Source organism: Plecotus auritus (genome assembly GCF_963455305.1).
Source record: "Plecotus auritus genome assembly, chromosome: 6".
NCBI lineage: Eukaryota > Metazoa > Chordata > Mammalia > Chiroptera > Vespertilionidae > Plecotus > Plecotus auritus.
In genome coordinates this window covers 161,635,530-161,661,969 of record NC_137773.1, presented here as the reverse complement: position 1 = coordinate 161,661,969, position 26,440 = coordinate 161,635,530, and the positions used below count along the sequence as shown (strand labels likewise).

The 26,440-nt window shown below is 39.3% G+C and overlaps 1 protein-coding gene across 2 annotated transcripts in view; it reads left to right on the top strand.

Annotated features, from left to right (window-relative positions):
* The window catches only part of NEK10 (NIMA related kinase 10), a 158,941-nt gene that overhangs the window by 116,402 nt on the left and 16,099 nt on the right, over nucleotides 1-26,440 (top strand). For both annotated transcript variants that reach the window (XM_080673185.1, XM_080673186.1), the window contains exons 27-32: nucleotides 3,091-3,274; nucleotides 3,359-3,445; nucleotides 5,183-5,237; nucleotides 9,096-9,133; nucleotides 9,233-9,373; nucleotides 20,550-20,650. In XM_080673185.1, the coding sequence (XP_080529311.1) occupies nucleotides 3,091-3,274; nucleotides 3,359-3,445; nucleotides 5,183-5,237; nucleotides 9,096-9,133; nucleotides 9,233-9,373; nucleotides 20,550-20,650 (606 nt within the window). The remainder of the gene's footprint in view (nucleotides 1-3,090; nucleotides 3,275-3,358; nucleotides 3,446-5,182; nucleotides 5,238-9,095; nucleotides 9,134-9,232; nucleotides 9,374-20,549; nucleotides 20,651-26,440) is intronic.

Here is a 26,440-nt window from a genome sequence, read left to right as displayed (position 1 = left end):
TGGGAAAGTGTGTCTATAGTGGCATTTAGTTTATGGCACCTACAAAAAACTGTATAGAATTTTTTAAAGCAAAAACTGCTTCAAGAGATCATAGAAATAGAGGTTTTAAACCAAAAACAAGCTACACATTCCACATTACTTTATCATACCTGTCATGCTTATAGAGTCTGAAGAACCATCTCTCCCACAATGGGAGTTCCCTTTATCAACATTTAAGCCAACACCCAATTACTCATGGATGCAATTTTGGCAATTGCAAAGGACTTGAATTGCAACCCAACTGGTTCTTGGGTGTTGGTGGCAAGTCAGACCTCCGTAAGTCTGGAATTGCATATATGGGACTCACAGCAACTCCCTACTTTTCAGCTGTTCAAAGAAAAATGTTCCTCTGGTGTCTTATCCACACCTGTTCTCAAGAGATAAAAAGCCCTTGCTGAAGTTTTGTTAGTTTTACACATATATGGCTTCTAGTATCTATTTGCATCAATCCGGAAAAAAAACGTTTTCTAAGTAAAAAATTATCTCTTGTCTTGTTTTCAACATTGATAGCTTTGACACATCTTGGGTGTAGAGTCCTTACAGGGTTGTAAGTGACAGTTGTGGTCTTTAGAATAGGGCAGGAGATGATATATTTAGAATCAAAAAGTTGCTAGGAGGAGAAAGCCTTAAACAGAGATCAGACAGAAAAAGGAAGAGGCCTGGAAGAGGTTAAGTGGTTTTGCAGACAAGTTTTGAGCCTTAGAAGGAGCTTCTGGATTTGGTATCGGGATCTGGGGCATGGGCAGAACTGAGGCTGGCATTGGGAGCCTTAGGCATGAGAAAATTCTCTGAGGAGCACACATTCAGCTCTGCCAAAGGGTATTCAAAGCATTTCCCATCTCAGGTTCTCGCTTAGCAGACCAGGGTGCACTCAAGAAACAGGGTTGAGAAATTCTGAGTCCCAAAAGCAGGAAGACATTGAACATTGGGTGGATGTCTAGACAAAGAAAATGAAAACGCTCCTTCAACTAACTGCATGTTACTCTCCACAGAGCAAGAAATATCTCCAAGTATCTTAGTCAAACTTTGAGGAAGGAAAAATGAAAAAACTCAGGAAAAAGACATAACAAACTCATTGGACAGTTTGCAATGCACAAAATGTCTTTGATAGTTTTTTTGGGTGTGTGTGTGTCTTGTTTAATAGACATAAATACATGAAAGTTTTCATAAGTTTACTTCTAACTGCGGTCACTCATAAAGTCTTGGATTGACTTCACCTGCAAATTCTACCACCACAGAGTTTTTAGAAAACTGCTCCTTGAAGCTATGGGTGTTACTTTAGAATAGGGCAGGAGATGATTTATATAGAATTAAAAAAGTTACAAGGAGGAGAAAGCCTTAAACAGAATGTTTATTTCTATGTAAGTTTCTAGTGACCTCAGTTGAGGAGAGCTGGAGGAAGAAAGATCTGTGGGCTAGGACAGAAAAAGGAAGAGGGCCTGGAAGAGGTTGAGTGGGTTTTGCAGGCAAGGAAAATAAATATCAGGGGGAAAATCATGAACCTGTCTCTGTAGCAAGCATTGCTCATCATTGGAGTTGACTTGTGACTAAGCAATCTGACACACTTCACAAGTAGATGTTTTTTTTCTTTTAATAAATGCACCCCTTTGCTTTCCTCTCATGCTCTTCAACTTTTAGTTACATTTCTTATGGCCTTTCTTCCTTTGTCTTTTCATCTTCCTGGTCTATGCCTTAGGGTCAGCATTGTTTAGCCCAACAGCCTAAGTAAGGTTTTACACACTTACCACAAACAGTCGCACACAATAAAGGTTTTAGGAACTGGGACTCAACTGAGTAAAGAAACAGTTCTTTTCCTGCTGAGTCATATGTGCTTCCTTTCCCTGTCTTTTTCTTAGAAAATGAAAAACTTTAATAAGTGATATTTTTAGATTATGACACTGTTCTTCCCCTCATCTTTATTAGTAATATTATATGTAGCAAATCTGTCTTTGGATTAGCAATACCAAGATGATGGATTAGGAATTTAATGAGAGTAATCTTTCTTTTCCCCTTCATTCTTATTGAACTGTCAGATATAATCTTGCAGTTTCTAATACTTGCAGTTTAGGGAAATGTGGACTCACATGGCCAGATGGTAACCTTGGGATGCTATCATAATAAAAACACAGCAGTTGGAGGAGCCCGTGGCTAGCAAAGCTCTGTGGAAAGTATTGACTCCAGGCAGTGGCCTGGGGTCCTAAGTGGTTTGAAGTCCCTTTGCTGTAGCTCATCTCTTAAGAACTCTCTCTCTCTCTCTCTCTCTCTCTCTCTCTCTCTCTCTCTCCATGGCCTGGCTGTGTCTGCTACTAATTACCTTTGAACTTTGAAGAAACTAAGCCATACTTACTTATTCTCTGTGGTGCTGAGATGTGATAGCACATCTTTTCAAAATAACTTAAGAGAGCTCTCAGTTTAATTGATACACATAGGTTCCTTATTACTGTATTTTCTTTATTTTTATTGTTGATATTTTTATTGATTTTTAGAGAGAGAGGAAGGGAGAGGGAGAGAGAGAGAGAAATATCAATCAATGGGCTGCCTCCTGCATGTCCCCCACCGGGGATGGAGCCACAACTTGGACATGTGTCCTGACTGGGAATCGAACCAGCAGCCCTTTGGTGCATGGGACGATGCCCAGCCAACTGAATCACACCAGCCAGGGCCTTAGTACTACATTTTTCCCCACCAGCTTACACAGACCTTTGTGACTAAGCATCTCGCTACATCCATTTTATTTTGGTCCAATGGTATCTTTACTAAAAAAAAAAAAATTATATATATACACACACACACACACATATATATATATATATATATATATATATATATATATATATGGAGAAAGAGAGAGAGAATGAATTCTATGGCAAATCTACAGTTGGAGCCTCTGATGATACTTTAGCACACATATTTATAATGCTACTTTAAGTATTTTATTTTTAATTTATTTTTAATTTTTTACTTTAAGTATTTTAAAATATGTCCTAACAAGCTTTGTAACCTGCAGAAGGAAGACAGAAGTATCTACTAAAGGTTGTGTTTCTCTCTCAGGAGACCTTCGAGAAGGCGAGCCTGAGCAGCAGCAGCAGCGGGGCAGCCAGCCTGAGGAGCGAGCTTTCCGAGAGTGCAGACCTGCCCCCCGAAGGGCTCCAGGCCCCCTGTGGAAGGGACGAAGACAGGGCCTGTGATGAAATCCTGTCGGATGATACCTTCAACCTGGAAAACATCGAGAAAGGTAATTCAAGTGAAGGGCTGGCAAGCACTCTGGACTCCTCTCTGTTTCAGGGTTCATTTGCTTCTTCTGTTTATTAATGTGCAGATATATACTCAGAGCTAGACGATGACTTGGACATCTCAGACAACTCCAGCAGCTCCAGTTCCAGCCCTTTGAAAGAATCTACATTCAGTAAGCATTCTTTACCAGGTGTGGGTTCCAGCAGGCAGTAGTTTGGGCGTCCGGTAAATGTCATCCCATACACACCCCAGTGGTTTGTTTCCCAGGTGCAGTGCCAATTAGCACAGGTGTGTCATTACTCTGACTGAGCCCCCAAACCAACCAGCACTGTGGTTTTTTGTTGCCTCAGTGGTCAAATCGTACCTCAGTTGCAGGTTAGATCTCCAGCCCCCGTCCGGGCTGGTGTGGGAGGCAACCAGCCAAAGTGTCTCTCTCACATCGATGTTTCTCTCTCTCTCTTTCCCTTCCACTCTCTCTCTCTCTCTAAAGATCCATGGGAAAAATATTCTCTGGTGAGAATTAAAAAAAAAAAAAAAGAAACTTGGAGAATAAATTAGAGTTGGTATAGACTAAGTTTTGTAAAATGTTATTTACATTAATGTAAAGGGATGTATTATTCTTAAAACACAAAAGTAACCTAAATATTTAATTGTTTAGAACTATGAAAAAATATGTTATATAAATCCAGTCCATATGTTAATTTAACTCTTAATTTGAAACAGTAAAGAAAACAGTCACACTGGGATATGGGAAAGAAAAATAATAGATATATTAAGATAAAATTTAAAGATGATAAGGAGAGAGAGGATTCAGTTCACTCAACAAATCTGAAAGAAAAGAAAAGATGTTATAATAGAAAATGGAGAGAAAATAAAAACTCTTTTAAAAGAATAAGTTCATGGGATATTAAATAGGGTGGATAGAAATACTTTCTAAAATAAGTGAAAATAATTCTTACCAATGACTGTGTGACTTCTCACCAATGACTGTCTCAAAAAAGAAGGTATAAAATAGTCTACCTAAGGATAAAATTAGAACCCCAGGGATTTAGCTTCCTTCTTTGTCCCTTTTCAAACTTAATTGGAAAATTGGTGACTAGATGTTTCAGATTTTCCGGGATAATCCCAATTTCCAACACTTTGCTCTGTTTTCCCTATAAATTTCAGCCTACTAAGGAAAAATGTCTTTAAATTTTTTAAAAAATATATTTTTATTGATTTCAGAGAGATAGAAACATCAATGATGAAAGAGAATCATTGATCGGCTGCCTCCTGCACGTCCCCTACTGGGGATCGAGCCCGCAACCCAGGCATGTGCCCTTGGCCAGAATCAAACCTGAGACCCTTCAGTCCACGGGCCAACACTCTATCCACTGAGCCAAACTGGGTAGGGCCTAGGGAAAATGTCTTCATTTGTAATTGGGAAAACATGAATATTGTACTGTAAAAATATCCATGCATATAAATATGTGTAGCAGATTGTAGAAGCAGTTAATTACTGACTGTTTTAAGATGAATTCAGTGCTGTATATCTCCAGTAACAATGGCGGGAGGGTCAGTGGGAAAGAAAAAGTTGGACCCTTAAATTTGCATGTGGTAACTTGCACTGGCTGTCTTGGCAAAGCTTTTGGATGATTATGACATAGATGTGTTATTGTTCCTTGTTAGCTATTAATAATGGAGTTTCTTTGCTCAGCACCTTTTCTTAATTAAAAAAGACTCTAGACAAAACTGTCAGGTCAATATTAATTTGCAACATTATATTTTAGCTGGTGCTTTCATAAATGAAGATAGTCTTTATACTATGTACAATTTCTCAGATAATAGAATGCCGCACATTTTATTTATTTAAACAAATAAATGATTTGCAATGGGAAACTATGTAATTATTTTTATTTTCTTGTTCCAGGCATTTTAAAGAGAAGTTTTAGTGCTTCAGGAGGAGAAAGACAATCCCAAATGAGGTACATACACATTGAGCTCTTAGAAATATTTTTAGACTCCATAGAGTTGTGTTATTGCTGGCTAACTTGAAACCTGATAGCTAGAAGTTAACCTGGGCATGTGGAAATGGAGTCTATTAGAGCCCGCCCTCCCAGAACTGATGTAGTTTACCAAGCAGCATACTGCGAAGAGTGCTAAGCTTGGATCTGGTTTTAGTCTGGGTTTGTGCCCTTCAGCTAATCAGTTCATTTCTTTGAGCTCAAGGGTGGGCCAGGGAGGTAGGGCAGTTGTGCTTGTATGAGATCATCTGGAACCCTGGCTCCTTACATTTTGTTGTTGTTTTTTTTTTTCACATCTCCAGGGAATAGGTTTTATCCTCATGGTAAATGTGGACCACATCACACCCACAGGTGGCTGGTGGGAAGTGGGAAGGGAAAGGGAGACACGCCTCTTCCTTTTAAGCACACGACCCAGAGGTTGTGCTCATCCCTTCTGCTCACATACCATTGGCCAGAACTTTGTCATATGACCACTTCTATCTGCAAGGGAGGATGAATATGTGTGGGGGCTTCTGTTTTTTAAAAGGAATAAGAAATTATTGTTTTGGGATAACTAGAAGTTTCTACAACAGTTGATTCCTGGGCTTAGGACTAAAACAAAACTATTCAATTTGGCCTTCTTCAAGTCCCTGGCTACAGACCTTCCTGAGAGCAGTTTCCATGGCATTGGGGGAGGCTGGTGTGAACAGAAGCCTGAGCCTGATTGTGGTGGTTTTAGAAGTGACAGAGGGAGGGTATAGAGCAATTGAAGAAAGTGAGGGGTGAGCTGCGAAAGTTAGCTGGTGGGGAATGTCAATGGAAAAGGGCCTTCTAGAATCTTCTGCAGGCCGATTGGGACTGAGGAGAAGCAGACCCTGGAGAGGAGAGACTTAGGATGGAAGAGAAGCGATGGTGGACAGTTTCCGAGTGGCTTGGAGCCAGAGAGGGGGCCTGGGAAAGATGAGGTGACAGCCGTTTCTCTGTGTCTGAGAAATGGAGGCAAAGATAAAATGCAGCTAGAAAGCAGAGAACAGGGATATTAAGGAAAATAGTATACTTGGTGGGTTTTGTTTATTAGATGACTGGATGGTTTAGATTTGAGGAGTGTGATCAACCAGGGAGAAGCAGATAAACATTTCTGAATTGATATGGACTATATTTTTTGTTATCTTGGCTAAATACCTAGAGTGACATGGTTGGAGCATATGGTAGGTTTATGCTTAACTTTTTAAGAAACTGCCAAAGTGTTTTCCAGAGGGGTTGTAGCACATTTCCATCCCCACTTTGAGAGAGATGAACTTCATGTGTATATTGAGAGGGGGTGAAGCAGATAATAGTGTTTGTGGAAATCATCCTTTAATGTGTGTATCTCTGAAATGATAAGGAGAAGAGGGAAAATAGAACTCACTGTTCATGGTCGAACTCTCACAAAATATTATCTACTTTCAAATAACCATATGAATAGACATCCTTATTGTTAACGTTTGTTTGATGTTTTGTGCATATCAACAGAGTTAGACAAAAGCTGGTTAATGTCTGTCAGGAAAAAGCAATTCAAAATTCAATAATTAGGACTTTATTTGAAATTTCCAACTTTAATCATTTTCAGTGATCTAAGTGATGTAAAATCTTCTTCCTTTATTACTATTGCTTCCTTTATTACAAGAATAGGGAATGGGCTTGACTTTTATCAGTTTCTAGCTGGGTTTTATGGTCTCACTCAGTATATATATTGATAGTTCTAATTCAATAAGCCATAAAATTTTATTTCTATTTACAAATAAATTATTCTGTATAGTGGAATTTGATAATGCACACAGGGGCTTCAGCCTCTTCCATTGTCACGTACACTCCGATCCTGCTAAGCTTTGGTCACTGTGTCATGACCTTAAGAACATCAGTTGATATTTATTACTGTGTGTTGGTCCATAACAGACTACATTCATCTTTTATTGCATTGTCCAGGACACAGTGCACTGCACAGAGGTTCCAGTCCACAAATACCTGTAATTAATAGTTGCATGATTTTTATCTTGGCAGAAATTCTATATTTCTCACTGTAATAGGACTGAAATCTCACCTACTGGCTTGAACTTACAGCCTTTGCCATAGCCACAACCTAAGGCCCCACTCCCTCTTTTCTTTAAGATTCTGTTGCTCAGGCAACAAGATTTTTCCATGCTTGCTTGCGTCGTGTTGCTAAGGCAACAGGGTATAGTTGGCAGGCTAGTTTATGACATCGGATGTCTGTGGCAGCAGAGATGCTTGTGGTTCACAACTTTGATAAATCAGTGAATGCATAATTGTGTTCAGGGTGTGTGCCTGACTCTAGTCTTTGCATATAAAGATGATTATGGGCATTTGTAACCATCCAGTATCATACATGTGTCCAGAAAGGCCCTTTTGTAATCGCAGGAGCTATGGATCTTGCCTCCTTTTTTTTTTTTTTTGTTAATCCTCACCTGAGGTGATTTTTAGAAATAGTGGAAGGGTGGGAGGGAGGGAGGGCAGGGGTGAGGTGGGGAGAGCGAAACATTTATGTGAGAGACACATCAATTGGTTGCCTCCCTCAGGTACCCTGACTGGGGCTGGATCAAACCTGCAACCCAGGTATGTGCCTTTGACTGGGAATTGAACCCATAACCCTTCTGTATGCGGGGATACCCTCTAACCACTGAGCACACCAGCCAGGGCTGAGCTTTGCCCTCTTTGAACTCTCTGAGGGCAAAGGCCATCCCTTTTCTTTCTTTATACATCCCCTTATCCCAGGGCTAGGGAGAGTCAATTCACTGTACAAGACTGGTGAGATTCACTTACTTTTTAAGGCTCTGGAAACATGGGCTGGAAATGGGACAGAAAAAATAATGGGATCAAGAGAGGGCTGGTTTGGTAGAGGGTTAGGAGGAATGGAAAAGGATAGGGAAGAACTCAGAGTTGGATGTAAAGATTTTAGCTTTATTCTAGTACTTAGAAGTTAGGTAGTAGGTAATGAGTGCCAATTTTGTTATTCCTCATAACTTAGGTATATGTTGCATGCATGTATCAAGATCTCTATGATGAAAATGAATAGGGTAGGGTAAGAGAATCACCAATCATGTTTATTTGAATCCCTATATGAATGCATTATTACTCAGCATATGACTATCGGGTGCCTCATACTTGATTGATGTTGTATATATTCTTGTCGGATTGCATTAAATTGAAGTGTGGTTCTTATAACTTGCCAGGGCACAGATGCTTTTTTATTTTATTTTAAAAAATCCAACTATTAGGAAATAGGGTCTAAATTTTAGTGGAAAAAACAAGGTTGAAGGTTATTTATGGCTGTCCTCGGTGCAGAATGATCAGAAAATCCAGAATTTTAAGGCAGTTGCAAACAAGTGATGTTAATAATACTGGAAACTTTAGGAAAAATAGAATCCTTTTAAATGCAAAAATCATCTTATGTCATAGGATGAGATATTTCTTTTTTAGAAATCAGGGACAACGTGTAGAAAAATAATATATCTAAAATTAAATATTTCTTTTCAGTACAAATAAGTATGTTCATTTTAGTGTAACAAGCAAATCATTCAAGGTGCTAAGAGATTTAGGCTCCTAGTCATTAGAGCTGATGACTCTGGTGGGACACGGCTCTTCTATTGCTCAGTGGGTTGTCAGGTCTGCTCTGGGTTCAGATATGTTTTATTTTCTTCTTTACTGAACTCTTGAGAGTGTCTTAGGGGGAAAAACTTTATTTATTTTTATAATCTAAGCCATAGCAAGGTGCAGGCTTTCAGTAAATGTTGGTCAAGTCCAAGTTGAATAAGTCCTTCTAATGGCCCCTAATTCTGTTTTCAGGGACTTCACTGGGGGAGTGGTATCAAGACCAAGACCAGGTAATTTAATGTTGGCAGCAATGAAATCATGCATGCCTCCCTGAAATTCAATGTAATGTATGTTACAGTTTCTTATCTTTCCCCCTTTTATTTCTTCAGCTTTGCTGCCTCTTGACCTGCTTCTGAAAGTGCCACCCCTCATGCTCAGGGCCCACATTAAGGAGGTAGAGGCCGAGCTAGTGACGGGGTGGCAGTCCCACAGCCTCCCCACTGTGATCCTCCGCAATCTCAAAGATCATGGTAGTACTTATTAGATCAAGTTCATGTCAAGCGCACAAAGGGTGAACACAGAATTATAGTTGGGCCTGAAATGTCTGAATGATGCTTGGGAGGTAATTTTAATACAAAGAGCCAAGGAATCTTGTTTTGTCTATCATTATTTGGCATTTAAGAGTATCAAAATGCTTTCTGTGTTCACTTATTTGATGTAAATATACGCTGTTTTTCTAAAATTTGCATTTCTGCTTTGAGGGAATAGTAACCAGTTGAACTATTGGTGCTTAAAGTGCATACCTACGAACAAAAAATAGTAGCAATCTTTTACAGACATGTTTCTGTAAGCTCTAGACCTATATGATACAGAAGACTAAAGCACATTTTTTTCTATCTCCTTTACTCTGATGCAGATAGTTCTTTTTAATTATTTGTATTTGATTAAAACAATATCGTATCACATTTTCTTTAATAATTTAATAATTATGATTCTTAAAATAAATGTAAGTATTTATAATAATGGTCTGGGGGGTGGGGAGAGTTTCTGATTTCTATTAAAGAGGACCGAAGTACAACAGTAATGGCAAAACTGTCAGCTAAACCTGGACAGTTCAGGAAAAAGTTTAGTGATTGTGCTTTGAACATGTGTAGGAGCGTATGACTCGAGTATAAAGTTCTGTTGGACTACTTTGGTTAATTTGGAATTATTGCTTAATGCTATTTTCACTTTAACTTCCTTAATTCACGTGTTTTTATAGTGTTAACACATGTAGTGAACAAAGGTGATGTGAATTGATTTCCTGTAATATTAGTCCCATCTCTCCGTATTTAATAAAGATTCTTGGAACAGTTATTGAGACCTTGGGGCTATTTACACTGTCAACATAGATGCAAAAAAGGATGATTTTGTAATTAAGATGTCCAAAGCTCTCATGTTGACTGTGCTCCTCTATTCCTACTATTTTGGCACAGGGCAAGTTCATAGCATCATCGTGAAGCTAAAACAGTCATTGTTGATTAATTTTTTAACAGCAAGAGCAGATCATACACACACATATGTAAACGACTCACAGTTCTGTTGTGACCCATATAGGGATTCCTTTTCCTAAAGGTCAGATTAAGATTTGACTTGATGTCAGTGAAATTGTTCAGATCTTGGGACCTTTTAGCACAGTTTACATGTAATATACTGTTTGTTATAGTGTTCAATTTTTTAAATATTCACTGATGCATATATATCTTTTAATTTAAAACAGAATATGGTATAGCATTTGTGAGTGTTTTCAGTGAATGCTAAAGTTTACTCATAAAGGAGATTAATAATATAGAACACATTCATGCATATGACCATTTGAGTTACAACTTATGGTAGTAGGTGGTAGGTTTCTGTTTTCCAGTAGAAAAACAACTCTGTATTTTTTCCATCCTAAAACAACTGGTACCAGCCCCACCCTCATCTGTAAATCATGCCCCTCTCCAGTTGTCCCCTCTGTATCTCTAGCCTAACTCAGAGAATAAAAAGGCGGGAGACACTGTTGCTCTGGTTATACGGTCTTTGTTACCCAGGATAGGTACAGCACTGGAATGTGAGAATGATTTATTAAGAACAAAACAAAACAAGCAGATCATATTAGTATTTCATTTATTTAAAATTTGATTTCGCTTTATTGGATAGAAAGGAACATGCTGGAAATTATGTATAACCAACAGCTGCAGCCCTGTATTACCTAAATGTTCTAGAAAAAAATTGTCAGGGAGGGGATTTATGTCAAAGCCTAGGTATGCCCCCAGGACTATAGCTAGTACGTGAACATCATTTTCTATGGGCTCTGGCAGAACAAAGGGTGAGAACTATTATTTTAGAGTCCCACATGGCTGTGTTGTAATAAGATCCTGCCTACATTGTACTCCTAAACTGTGGACTTCTAGGTCCATATTGTGATGATACAGCAGAATCAAAACTCCTGTAGAACAAATAACTGGAACTATTTCAGGTGAACACAATTACAATGAAAAGTCCTCTTACTCTTTTTTACAGCATATATTTATATTGATTTCAGATAGGAAGGGAGAAGAGAGAGCTAGAAACATCAATGATGATTGTTGCCTCCTGCACGCTCCACACTGGGGATTGAGCCCCAACCTGAGCATGTGCCCTGACCAGGAATCAAACCATGACCTCCTGGTTCATAAGTCGATGCTCAACCACTGAACCACACTGGCTGGGCTTATTCTTTCTTTTTATACTAGATTGTGTAAATGTTTTATAGACTTTCTTTAGGTTAGATAATAGACTATAGTTCTCTGCTAATAGAAATAAAAATTTAGGAATTCCTATATTGCATAGGTGAAAATAGTAACAATAGTTAACATGGAATCAATGGATGAATAAAAATTTTAAACATGTTATTTTAGCTCTGCTTCCCTAACTTTAGTGACTTATAGATTTTCATTGCACAGCTGACCATACCTGAGTACCATCTGCACTACTATTTTCCTGATATATTGTTTAATTTCTTAAAAGAAACATTAAATTTTATTTTAAATTACAGTTTATATTAAATATTATTGTGTATTAGTTTCCAGTGTACAGCATAGTGGTTAGATAATCATATACTTTGCAATGTGTTCCCTTCCTCCCTTCCCCCCTCTGATATTTCCAGTGCCCACCTGGCACCATACATAGTTTTGACTGGATTGACACTGATATTTTCTCTCTCTTGCTCAGTTTTCATTTTCATCAGCATTAGTAGGCACCGAATTGATGTATGGAGATTCTTATTCTCTGTGTTTTGACTAGGAATTGTCACTTCATGAAATCTGGGCTCTTAATTTTGTTCTCTTACTGGATGACAGAGAATCTATTTTTATGCTTATCTTTTGCTCATAATGAGCTGATCTAAAGAAAATAGTCAGTGTCCCTCCCAAATATTCCAGAGAGTACAGCTAATACTCTCTTCTAATGAGCAACTGTTCAAATTAGTAGCTTATGTTCAAATTAGTCATTCACAATAGGTACTTAATACTAAATTTCACAATTGCCATGATTCTGAGTACATGCCTTCTCTCATTTTACTGCGTAACAATTTTTTTTGCATATAAAAATGTGCTCCCCAGATTTTAATCAAAACTTATAATACTAGTTTATACTATGTGATTTGGCATATAATTATATACTTTCTATATCGCTTGTTGGGATTTTGTTATATTAGCTCTACCTTCCAATCAGATTATAAGCATCTTTCGTAAAGTTTGCATATATCTGGAACATTTCCTCTGAGATCAGGCCCTTGAAAACTTACTGAGTGACTGATGCAGACCTACCCTATATACATCCTTGTCTATCCTTGCTATTGGGAACAGCTGCATAGTAATCTTATGATTACTTCAAGGATGGAAATAATATTTTAATGTTAGACTTTAGATTGGAGAAAGGGTAGGTGACATTTCCTTTGCCTCTGATAATTTGCTTCCTAATTCTTCCTGCCAAGTGAGGCACTGAAGGAGTGTGGACCAGGTCCCAGGAGGACGCTGCCAGAGATATAGATTTTCTTTTTCATATTCTTTGTAGGATAATTTTCCAAAGAGATATTCAGACTCACAAAAGTTATCTATGGTCCCAATCCAAGACCAAGTGCCTACTGCAAATCAGCTGATCAGTGGCAGCTCACATCACATCCTGAGGGTTTCTGCCCTGGGGGAAAGGCCAAGTGGAAGGAAGAGAAAGCCACACCCCCTCTGGTAGAAGGAAAAGGAGGTCAGTGTGACATGGGTGATGGGGGTAGCACTCTGTCCAAAATAACTGAGTCAATACAAAAGCAAGGCTCTCAAGTTCCAAATTGGCATTATTAATTATTTTAATAAAATTTAAAAAATAGTTTTGGAGTATATTCAACTATCCTTTGAGTTGTCATCCTATAGTAACTTGAGTATTGAGGACGGAGACAAGTCAGTCAAGACTAATCACAAGAGGCTCTTTCTTCTAGCTGGACCACCCGCCTGCCCTCCAGTACACCCGGGACCTTACCCATGCTTGATTAACATTCCCCACTATGGACTCCATAGATTATTTGGGATGCTTTAGATAGTGAGTTATATAAATAATTTATATGAATACTTTTTCAAACAATATTGGAATGCAAAAACATAATTCTTAAAGTTATTCTTTAACCAGTGTTTCAGTTTTATTTAATCTATTAATGATGGAACTAGCTGGAGAATAAAAGAGCTGGTTCTAAGAGCATTTAAAGAGCAGGGATTTATATAGTTAGTCAAGAAAGAAAAGCCGAAATAACATTGCTAAATTAAGCATAAGACTGGTGAAATTTCTACAGGGCAATTAAACCATGTGTGTTTGTGATTAACTTCTTGTTCTGCCTATGAAGTCATACCAATAGGTCAGTTTCTGCAGATAAATCCCTAACTACAGGCTGTAAACTATCTGCACCTTTATCGGTGTGGATTGTTAGTTAAATATACTGGGACATTACCCAAAAGTGTTAGATTAGGATCAAGTGGGGTTATAAAACAATCTAGCATGATGCCAGAGAATTAAGCAATGATCATTTTGCCTAGTCTTTCCATGATTATTGGGATAAATCATAGAAAAGCTTGGGCTCCAGTCACTGAGCATTTTTCTTGTTCAGGTAATTGAATGGGGTTGGGGGCATCTTTTCTTTCTGTTTTTTTTTTTTTTTTTTTTTTTTTATTGGTTAGCCTTTGCATTCTCAATGCTGAACATAGTGTGGTTTTCACACCACAATATTTTATTCCTGAGAATCTGGGCTTCATTAATCGAGTTGACTTTCAGAGAAAAAATAGTTCCCTTTAGCAGGAATAAATGAGTCAGCATGACTTGGTTAGTCATTGTAGCATTGCATAAGAAATAACTAAGTGAGAAGAGTCAGGCTGTATGGACCAGACCAAATGCATATGTTATTTTTAGTCCAAAGAGTCAGGAATAAAATTTAACTCTCTATATTTTCCCAACACTGACCTTAATTGTTATATTGAGCCCCCTTCCAGATATCAGAAAGCATGGTCAATTACCCTAAATCTAAATGTCAATGTGTTGGTGATTTCTTCATTATATCAGGTTCAAAGTCAGACCAACCCAGGATTGCTGTTCTCTCTCCTTCCCTGGGTGATATTTTTGTGCCAAGGATTTAATTGGCATCATGGTACTGGGCTTTGAGACCGCCTGTGCTGGTGTCTGATCTGATTATTGAGTGTGGTTACTCTTCCACATTGGCATCCAGGGAAGTGACACAGCCCCACCTGACTTCCCATTACAGTCCATGTTTCCACGGTGGCTGTGGAATGAAGGCAAGGCCTTTGTAGGGCAAGCTCTCACTCTGTTGGCTTCCCTTCTCCGGGGGCTGGGAGGTGAGTCTGACATTTCTGGGCCTGGAGATTTGAGATCTCAGCAGAGCCTCTTTGACACCCCAGGGAGCTATTCCTGAGGCCCCACCTGACCCATGCCATTGCCGATGGTGCAGGTGAGCTCTGCATGACCAGGGCCTCTCAGAGTTCCCCTTGGGAACCAGCACCCAGTCTTGCCACTCCTGAACCCCCAAACTCAAAGACAATTCCATCAACCATCTCTTTCCTCCTTTCTGCTCCCACCCAGACTTCGCCTAAGGTGAGCTGCAATTTGAGTCTCTTCTGAGACTTTCTTTTCCCCTTTTCTCTGTATTCTCCCTCCTCAGAGAATCTTTATGTCATCCAGGAGGGGTGGGAAGATGAGTTTATTCAGCAATTATTCTTTTGAATCTCTCTGCCTTTTGCTTAGACAGATTTTTTTTTAAGCCCAGGAATGTATTTGCTCTTTTCCTTGGTTCCTCTTTGCCACTCCATCCTGGGGAAATGCTAGTCACACTCTGCTTGCTCAGCAAGGGGACTTCATGAGGTGGAAAGGGACTGTGGGAAATAATACAACAGAAAATTTTCTACACAGCCTCTTGCCATGTGTATTGTGTAGTCATTTCTACGAACTTTGACTTTAAAAATCTTGAGGTTATATTTTATATTTTGCAGAATAACTAAAGACATGGCAAGTTTAGAATTGGGGACCCCCTACTTAGTTTAAAGAGAGAGAGACAAAGAGAGAGAGAGAGAGAGAGAGAGAGAGAGAGAGAGAGAGAGAGAGAATTTCCTGTTTGTGTCCCATGTGTGTGTTTTTCTATAGAGAGCACTTACAAACAAATAAGAAAAAACACACACATGGGACACAAACAGGAAATTCACCAAAGAAGTACACGCTTTTCTATGATTTATCCCAAGAGAGAGAGAAAGAGATATTAAGCCTGAGCAGGATGAAATGCATTATGTCAAGGTGACTAAGTCAGAATTTAAGAGTGAAGGGCTTCAAAGCAGCCTTGCTTCTTTGGCCTTTAAACAGCTCCTATCTGAAGGTTCAAATGAAAGGGGGTTGAAGGGAGCCTGATCACTCAGAGGGTGAAAGAAGCTGAGGCTGCCCTAACCGGTTTGGCTCAGGGGATAGAACGTCGGCCTGCAGACTCAAGGGTCCCAGGCTCGATTCCGGTCAAGGGCATGTACCTTGGTTGCGGGCACATACCCAGTAGGGAGTGTGCAGGAGGCAGCTGATCGATGTTTTTCTCTCATCGATGTTTCTAACTCTCTATCCCTCTCCCTTCCTCTCTGTAAAAAATCAATAAAATACATTTTTTTTAAAAAAGAAGAAGAAGCTGAGGCTTTGATGTAGCTTCCTGCCATTTTGTGGGAAATCCACCAGGTGTGGCATTAGGGGAACTTGGCCCTCCTTGTATAACTCCCTGTTGGTCTGTGATGGGAAGATTTCATGCCCAAGCTCCCAGTCTTCTTCTTCCCTCTCATCTCCCTCTCTCTTTCCACTAGATGTCATTCTCTCTCAGTGACCAGAGCCCAAGCTTCCGCAGCCTCCTTGGCTCCTGCTCCCCCAAGATAGTCACACATGCCATTCCAAGCCAAGCCTCTGACTTCAGCTCTAGGCCTCTTCTCATGAGATCACCTTCCCTGAAATACAGTCTCCCGGATGGCCCCTCGCCATCATATATGGTCCCTGGCTATCTCATCAGCCATACCCGCATCCTTTCATTGTACTGCACCCCGGATAAACTGGACACTAGCTGCTCTCCAGAGGTGGGCCCACGTAGCTGACTCCTGTCCTTTGCTGGAAATGTTTCTTCTACTCAGAAGCTCTCACTCAAGTCTACCTTCCCTCACACCAAATCCATGTCCTGGCCTATTGAAAGCCTCCTCATTCTGCATGGACTTCACAAATGAAACCTGGACTTGACAAATGAAACCTTTTTATAAACTCTTGGCCCTCCATTCCACAGTTGTTTGGGTGAACCTCCCATGATCCTTTGTCAACTTCTAAGCACAGGGGTTGGTTGTTGAATATTTGTAGATTTGAACTACAATTCAGTTACTTCATTTCATCTTACTTAAAAGTAAAGGAAAGAAATGAGAGTGAATCTGTCCACCGTACTTAAATGTAAAAGGTTGTATTGTCTTTTAACAGAGAAGTTGGTCCAAAAGAGTGAAGCCCATGTATGTTTCAGCCCCCTTCATAAAGGGAAAATATTTTTCACTTCTTCAGGGAGCTTTGGCTTGAAACTTTCTATCCTCCAGTTGTTCAAAAATTGCTGACTCTCAGCAGAGAGAATTCAGGAAAATAGTAGGTTGATACTACCTCTTGGTCAACTGGGGGAATACAGTGTAATCCATCTTTTGCTAAGTATGTAGTAATTAACAGCTTGCATTGTGAACTGTAGTTTTAATAGATTGGATTTATAGTGTAAATCAAGTCTCAAAGCACAGGGATGGGCCATGACTGACCTGGTATTGTAACGTGCCATGACCTAATCAAGCAGGATATAGTGCACTGCACAGGCGACAAAGGCCTAATGCTTTTTGTGTAAACAGTTAGGATGCATAGTGTTTTCAGTGTACTCATCTGAAAGATTTATTGAGAGAGAATGCTTTAAACCTCTAAATGATATGGTTAACATTTGCCATTAACTTGGTAGTTATTAATATTTAAATAAGGGATAAAAGTTTTAAAAGGTATCTATTTGGATTTTTATCCCTTTTTGTTTTCCTAAAATTATTAAGAGCTAAATAAGTATACATTTTGGGGGTGAGGGAATATAAGAAATTATGAAGATTTGATCATGTAGAAAAGAAGGAATAATAGTTCTCATACCCAGAATTAGCCGAAGTTGTTCAGGAAATCAAGAGGGTTTGCAAATGTTATAGCTAGACTCCCTCCTATTATTTCCAGTCTCAAATTTCCTTTTTCTCTCCAACCATAACTCACATCTCAGTAAATTTTCCAGAGTACACCAGGAGTGCTGAACTAGTCATGGGGTCCTGCTTTGCCATGATACAGCAGCAGCAGGTACCTGAGTGACTGTACTTGTGGTACCTGAGACTAAACATTACCTTTAATCTAGGTGATGGTGTGGGAAATAACTTTAAATTGAAAAAAAAACCAGCAGGTTACATGATAATGCTTTTAATTTATAAAATGCAATAAAAGAATTAGGATTCAGACTATGTAGAGAGCACTTACAAACAAATAAGAAAAAACACACACATGGGACACAAACAGGAAATTCACCAAAGAAGTACAATAACCTCATTGCCTTCAGATAAACACACACAAAAAACTCCTAGAATCAGATTGGTAGAATTGAGAAGTATAATATATAGTGTTGATCAAGTTATAGACAAATGGATTCTCTTCTGATCAGAGTGCAAGTTGATTTAGCCACTTTAAAATGTATTTGTTAAAATAAGAAATATGTATAGGTGAAGGCCCAACTAGTATTTAATTTCTCCTCATCTTCTGTAAAAGACCTTTTGTACTTATGGACAACAAAGCATGCGCGTGTACACTCACTGTGGCATCACTTGTAAGCATGAGAAATTGAAAGCAAACTCAGTACCCATCAAGACAGAGGTGGAACCCTAGCTGGTTTGGCTCAGTGGATAGAGCATTGGTCTGTAGACTGAAGGGTCTCGGGTTTGAATCCAGTCAAGGGCACATACCTCTGTTGCAGGCTCCTCCCCGGCCCAGGCCCTGGTTGGGACTCGTGCACGTGGCAACCAATCACATCGATGTTTCTCTTTGTTTTTCCCTAAAAATCAATGGAAAAATATCCCCGGGTGAGGATTAACAAAAAAACCCCCACAAGACAGAGGTGGCTAAGTAAGCTGTGCTGCATGCAGAATGTGCAGTGCTACTCAACAGTGGGTATGAAGAATGAGCCAGAACTCTGTGTTGGCAAAAAGAATCTCCATGCCAGACTGAATGCGAAAAAAATCGAACAAGTCTTATGATGTATCGCCATATATTTTTAAAAAGAGAAAGAATTCATAAGCTAATGCTATAGATTTTCTACAATAGTAGTTTTCAAAATCTTTTGGCAATGATCCTCAATAAGAAACACATTTTTTATCTTGAATGAGTGAACTCTTGCTACATGCAATGCACTCTGAAAGTTTTCTATGCTGTTCCACTTCATTCCAACCCATTTTTCAAAATGCTGGTCATGGCCCATTCAACTCATTTCAGGATCAACCACAGTTTGAAAAATACTGTTGTGAAGTTAAAGCTTATGTATGTAAGTGGATAGAAAAGTGACTTGGCAACACACCAAGCTGATGTCAGAGGTTACCTCTGGGGAGGAGGCTGATGGGTGGTGGTTCCAGGGGGCCTCCTGCTCCTCTGTAATACTTAGGTTGTTGTTATGTTTGTTTTCTTGTTTTACAAGGGGCATGTGTAATTAAACATTTTTAAATTTGTTTTTTAGAGAGGAAGCAATCAAAACTATTTTCCAAAGTCAAGAATTTATTGGAATTGAGGGAGAATAGTCAAAAGTTCTTAAGAAAAACAGTTTTAAGTTATTTTGCCTAATTGAGTAATTCAGAAGACAGGCATTCTAGCTAACCATCTCTGTTTTTGTATTTAGGGCCACAGATGAGCACATTCTTGTGGCAAGGTAGAGTCAAACCCATGTGACATCCCACTCAAAATGTCATCACAAATCTAAGGACACTCTGCCAGGCTGTGAGATTGTAACTCGTTTCCTGGAAGTATTAAGTCCCCATATCAAAAGCATAAAGTGGGCAACGTAAAAATGATCAAGAACTAAGCTGTTTAGTTTCTGAAAATGCAAAGTTAATGTTCCTGTTGCAGCATCAACTTGGCCACATTACATGGTCTCTAATTTTTGGTATGGGTCTAGACAAACAGTTGCATTTTAACAATTATTTTGGCAAGAAACCACCACTGTAGAAAATATGGCACACGCACACTCAGTCATCTCTGCAGGCTGTAGCTCCAGCTCTCTTTTCTGTTTTAGAGCTATCTTCATTCTTTCTGATTTACCTTCACCTTTTTACCTTATGAGTAATTTATTAAACCTCATTCTAATGATCAAGTAATTGATGCTTAAAAGGAGTTAGACACAGTTCCAAGGAAGATAGATCCTTTAAATTTTAAACATTCAAAGTATTAAATGCTGATGAACTAGAACTAGATTGTTTCTTGTGTGAATTTCTTAATTAACTCAATAAAGATACCCATAAAGAAAATAATATTTGACACCAACCTAGCCTAAAACTGTGAAAGTAGTGTGGCTCTATGATGAGAATTTGGGATGAATTATAAATGTGTCCTATTGAGACCTGGACAGAAATCCAGGTGAAAATTATAATTTGTAATAGTCAAGAGTTTGAAAGTTATTTAATTTGAACTTTAGTTCTTAGAATTTTTTGTTTTTTTTGGGGGGGCGGATTTTTCCTCTCTGTATGATTGTCTATTCAGTGTTTGCATAAATGAATTTAACACTTAAAAGCATGATATTCTCTTAACTGCACATATATGAATCCCAGCTTTTCAATGGCTGCCACTGACTCTCAGTGGCAGCCTCCTGTAATTGCAGGCAAAATTCCAAGAGATAACTGGTCTTTCAGATGTTAGAAAGTAGAAGTCCGAGAAGTAAAAGGAAGAACTTGTGCATCCCCTGTTATAAAATATTGAAGTCTTACACGGTCCCTACATATTGTCTCATTGGTAGGATGAGGGTCTTTGCTTAACTTTTATTTCAGAATTTTACCCCATTTTCTACTAATAATCACTTTTAAGAGAGACAACCAGGGTCTTGACTAACTGAAAACGTGTCATCCACAGCATCTGCAGGGATCGCTGTATCCCAGAGGAAAGTCCGTCAGATCAGTGATCCCATTCAGCAGATCTTAATTCAGCTGCACAAAATCATCTACATCACGCAGGTCAGTGTTTTAGCCTTTCATTTCCTCTTCATCTTAAAGATAAATCTGCTGCTAATATTGCTTACAGACTTTGTGGAACGTTTAGTTGAGTGAGTACTTGTTTTTATCCTCCCCAACTACAAATATCTGGGGACATTATGGCTTAGCAGCGGAGCTAGGGAGATAGAAGAATAAAGAAAGCAACTATGGCTGCTTTTCCCTGTGACCTCCACACTGCTCTTTCACTTAGTGCCCAACCAAAACCAAACTTCAATGCAATGTGCCCTCCCTGTGGGGGTGAAAGTGAGGACAGAGATGGGCTTTTGACACCACAGGCAGGAAAGAGGAAAGTAGTGTCCACCCACAAATCCTGAGGGTGCCGGCTTAAAACCAGGACCTCTCAGAGAAATGAAAACTGTAAGCACAGAAAATCCAGGATTGTGAAAACTCCCTTTTTCTAAACCTCAGCAACTCTGTTTAAAAATGCCTACCAAGTACTTACAGAAATGTGTCTGGCTTGACTGTTCGTCTACTAAGGAGAGGAAGAGAAATCTAGAAAATAAAGGAGGATCAGAGAGGGAAGTCACTAAAAGTCCCGAGGCAGAGCACAAGAAAGGGACAGAATAGAAGGGGACACCCCAGCCTGGGCTGAGGTCCCGACCTCACTGGGAAGGTGGGAGAAGTCCACGGAGGTGCTGTTTCCTCAGGGGGTTGGGATGAGCCACCGATGAGGTGTCCTGCCGCGGAGCTTGCTGGAAATCAGCACGCGAGCATGGTGTGATGGGGTGTGCCCTCTACAGGACCGGGAGGCTGCTGATGGGTAGGCGCCGCCTGCAGGGTTGAATCTGGCTGGGGAGACCCCATTGCTCTGACTGCTTCCTGCTAAAGGCCCAGGGCAGAGCAGGAGCATCCCTGGAAGCAGGGACAAGCTCCGCCCTCCTCCAGTGTCCCTTAGTGCGTCCCTTCAGCGCCCTCTCTCGTACAGCTGCACATCCTGCCAGCTGGCAGGGGAGAAGTAGTCCATGTCCCAAGCAGGACAGTGAAGGGTGTATTTGGACCTAAGAGGCAATAAATTGGCAGCCGGCACACGTAACCTGGGGAAGGGGGGCAGACATGGGAGACCTTTCTCTGGGACTTCCCCATCTACAAGTTCTCAATAGGAGGATGGGGGTGCGGGACTTGGTTAATAAATCAAATATAATGTGCCACATCTCTATTGAGTACAGGTATTATATTCAAAACTGCGTTTCTACTTAAATACTGACAGATATAGGGGCAAAGCATTCTTAACTTCAGTGTTATGGAAATAGCTTATTGGTGCCTCAATGATTAACTCATAAATTGAGAGAAAATATCCTTTGAAATTTAAATATAGTGTTCATATGCCTGTCTTGCTATTTTATATATAATAAAAAACTTTTTAATGGATGTATTCTATAACTTTATTAGATTTCAACCTATTTAAAGCAAGAATGAAACTATTATGATGATCTTACTATTATACTCTCACACTGCCAGCATAACAAATGGTTTCAAATTTTTTGGCAAGATGGCATTTCTTGCTGTAAGTTCAGATATAACCATTGTGGTTTTTTAAATTGCATTTCCAGGACCCTTTAAAGTTTATGACGTTGCACATAGTAAGGAATGATTCCTCTTTGGGGAACTTTACATTACAGGGCTAACTAAAGTCAGTGCCTTTCAAATACAGGAGACAAATACAAGTGTAACGATTATACTAGTGAATTTGCTGGAGGTTAAAGACCAAGATCACTGTCTTTCTCTCTGTCAATTGCAGAGGAAAACTGCTAAAAGTAAAACGGAATTGACAAGACAAAATGAATCAACAAAAAATCTTGTTCACACATTTATTTACTAGTCAAACTCTCAAACTTTGGCTGTGGAGGCCGAGCCAGATTGCAGGGCCGGGCCGGTCCCTCCTGACAGCCAGCAGATGACCTGACGGGGAAACGGTTCACTTTTGGCTGGAGGTGGCCTTCTCTCTCCAGTTTCCATGGAGACAGATCTGTAGAAATCATCCAAGAGCAACTATTTTAAAAGGCAGGATGTTAAAATCCTTACCCTGCCTTCACTGATTTGACATGTTTTAATCAACACTGAGATGTAATCTTAAGACAAAAAAGCTGAGAATGAAATCAGTGGTTCATTTCCATCGCTGAAGCCAAAGTCAGTCTCTGGGTATATCAAGTGACCAAGTACATATGTTACCTTTTAGCCTGAGCCTCTGTGTGTTTTCCCTTAGATAAGACCTGCCTAACCAATTTCAGCTTTGGATTTAACTCTGCATTTAGGGTTTGGTTGTTTTGTTAAATAAATGCTTTGAAATTAGCATAGAGCTACTTTCAAGAATTAGACATCTGTCTCCCAGAGAACAGACAGGCAGTCTGGCCAGAGCTGCTTTGCATTTTGCATCTCCATCTTATCAACCACAAATGTTGCCAACAGAACAAAAATATCTGGTTGGGAAGAGCACTGTGCCGTCCTCAGATGTAAGTTGCACTACGGACTGTGAAACATTACTGCCTTTCTCATAAGTGATGATGGATGGAAAGAGAACCATCCACACCCTTGCATCTGGATCTCCTGTTTCCTAATGGCGAGGGTGACAGGTTGAATAGAATTTAGGGTAACACTGTGTTTCTCAAATGAACTCAGGTTTGCAGGGTTTGTAAATTCTAAGAGAAGTCTTTTATTTTGTGTATTTATTTTTATGATAATCTTGGAACATTTTACTTTAGCATTTAAAGAAATCTCTTAAGCAGTCAGAATAGGGTTTTTATTATGGAAAAGATATTAAGTCACTATCAGATGGAGCCCCTCAGACTCCAAATGGTCTGCCAATGTATTCTTGGAGATACTAGAGAATGATGTTCTTTAAAAAGAATCCATGTATTTAGCAAGTTGGAGAAAACCTACTATAAAACATATGTATCAGATTTCATTTGTTATTTTGTAGTAAAAACAAATGAAAATCAAGCTTTTAGACGTGTGAGTCATTATCTTTTCTAGACTCATTTCCTTCATCAGTAAAATTCAGGCAGCTTATGGGGCTATTGTGATAAAGAAAAGAAAGAATATGAGATGTTTATAAATGATAAAGTACAATACTACAGTACAGCTTGTGGTGACGCTGTTTGCTCCAGATTATTGGTTGTGCAAGAGGACTCACTACCTCAGGAAGCATCCTTGCATGTTATGTTATGTCTTTAAGCTCCGATTTCCTCACCTATAAAATATTTCCTGCTTTATAAGTTTTGTAGGAAAACGTGCTGTATTATGCATAAAAGAGTAATCAGAGCCCCTGGCACATAGAAATCATAGGTTATTCATGTTTTATTCTTAGTACTATAGTTTTTATATATCTTTATACCTATGTCATCTGCAACTGGGTAAATTTTCAAATTCTTTTGTGAAAACTTTAAAGATGCAGTGCTGTCCAGTGATAGTTATTCCAATAAGACACAATATCATTTTTTAATACCGCCCTGTGTATGAATCTTAGGTTGATGGAATGTTAGCTTACTCAAGAAAGTTTTCATGAGGATTAATTCAAGCCATCAGAAGAAGTAAAACTAATTCTAACTAAAGGCTCATTAAGTTAAATAAATAATAAGGATTTTAAGAACACCTGAATTAGTAAGTTAATACTGGTAGCTGCCAGTACTGGGGTAAGCCGCCTTTAAAGGAATCTATGGACCACTGATGATTCACATCTTCAAAAGTTTGCCATAGCAGACAATTAGGTGTATCAGAACAGGCTTTCTAAGCCTTTCTCTCTGACAGTTGGGGCCATGCGGGGCAGTTACTAGACAGTCCCAGGCCAACACTGCCATCTGGTGTTTAACTTAGGGAAGTGGCAATTTCTGGTGAGTAACAGTAGGAAATTATCAAATTCAATAGTATCTCACTCAAGGCACTTCCCCCATCTCTTTTCCACTCTAACCCATCACCCCCATGCACATGCTCTCCTCTTCATAGTCTGATGCACTTTAAGTTAAATTTACCCACTTTTGCTAATCTCTCATGCACACAAATATCATTTTTACTCATTTTCCTTCTCATCTGTCTTCCAACTGTTTGCTCATTAATGCTGAGAAATCTGCCTCTTAACATTTCTTGATTTCCCCTTTTCATTAAAGAACAACATTAATTATGACTCTTTGCCTGGAAGTAGTAGGAAGTAGTAATCCCGTCTGGCTCTAGGTAAAACAAGCCACAATATTGAAGTAAAAATAGATCAGCAGAGGTTCAGTGCAGTCAACCTATAAAACCTTTCAGGGTACACTGAAGGGCTTCTGAATCTCCAATCTTAATTCTTCTGTAATTAAACTGCTTTGACTCAAGCAAAGTCAAGGATTAACTAGGATTATAGATGCATTTTAAAACTTTTTTCAATTGCATTATTCTTATTTTATATCCTTACCGTGCTTCATAATGGGTCCCGTATTCTATTGTGTTTGAGCTGATGAACAGTTTTTCTTTGCTATAAAATCAGTGGTTGTGAGCTCCTGTAGACCCTATTCTGTGCTCTACTATTACCTTTTATATATCTCCCTGTTTTGTGGAACTTTGTATTGTACTTTACAATAATAGATGTCCATTGTATTAGTCAGGATATGTTAAGTTATGCTGCACTAACAGATGCACCCTGGAGTCTCTTGACTTGTCACAATAGAGGTCTACTTCTCACTCAACTAACATTGGCTGTCGTTCACCTGTGGCTCTGGCATCAGGACTCCAAGCTTCTTGCCCTAGAGGAGGGCAGGGATGGAGGAAGAACATTGGCTTTGCATGGCCTTATTCTTGGAATGACACACATCATTTTCATTGGTCACAAGTAGTCACATGGCACCAAACTAAAACTGAAAGAGGGGGGTGGAGTAATAATCGTCTCTGCTACATTACTCTTTCTTTCTATCTGAGCTCTGTGTGTTTTCTTTCAAATCTTTAGAGTTCCTACTACCACATTTTTCTTCCTATTTAGCCTTTCATTTTTCTTACTGGTTCCTTTTCCTCTCCTTGCAAGACTGCTCCATATTTCAACAAACCAAACGCCATTTTCACCGGAAGACTCCTTGTCATGTTGACCCTATTTCTTTCCTCTGTTGTCCATCTCTCAAACTTCACTTTACCCCTCTGTGTTTTTTAGGACCTTTGATTTCCTTGTATAAATCCAACCTGCAAAGTAGTAAAAAAAAACCACATTTTTTTTGAAATCCCCATTTTCATCCAATCCCACATTTTCTAAGATTCTATAGTGACTTCCTACTACTTACTTATTAAACCTAACTCATCCTGGCCTGGCTTTCATGTGTAAGAATTCATTCTCTCTCTCTCTCTCTCTCTCTCTCTCTCTGCTATTACATATATATATATATATATATATATATATATATATATATATATATTAATATTTTTATTGATTTCAGAGAGGAAGGGAGAGGGAGAGAGAGATAGAAACATCAATGATGAGAATCATTAATCAGCTACCTCCTACACACCCCCCACCAGGGATCGAGCCCGCAACCCAAGCATGTGCCCCCGACCGGAATCGAACCTGGGACACTCCATTCCACAGTTCAGCGCTCTATCCACTGAGCCAAACCAGCCAGGGCCATTCTCTCCTTCTCGATAAGATTGGTCTCTACAGTCTCCAGCTGTATGCTCAGAAGCACTCACAGGCAGGCATCTGATTATGTGCTGACGCATATATGTGCTTCCTGGTCCAAAGTATCAGATCCTTCAGGACAGGGCCTTGATTAGAGTGTAAGCATGGGTTTTGCTTATGAA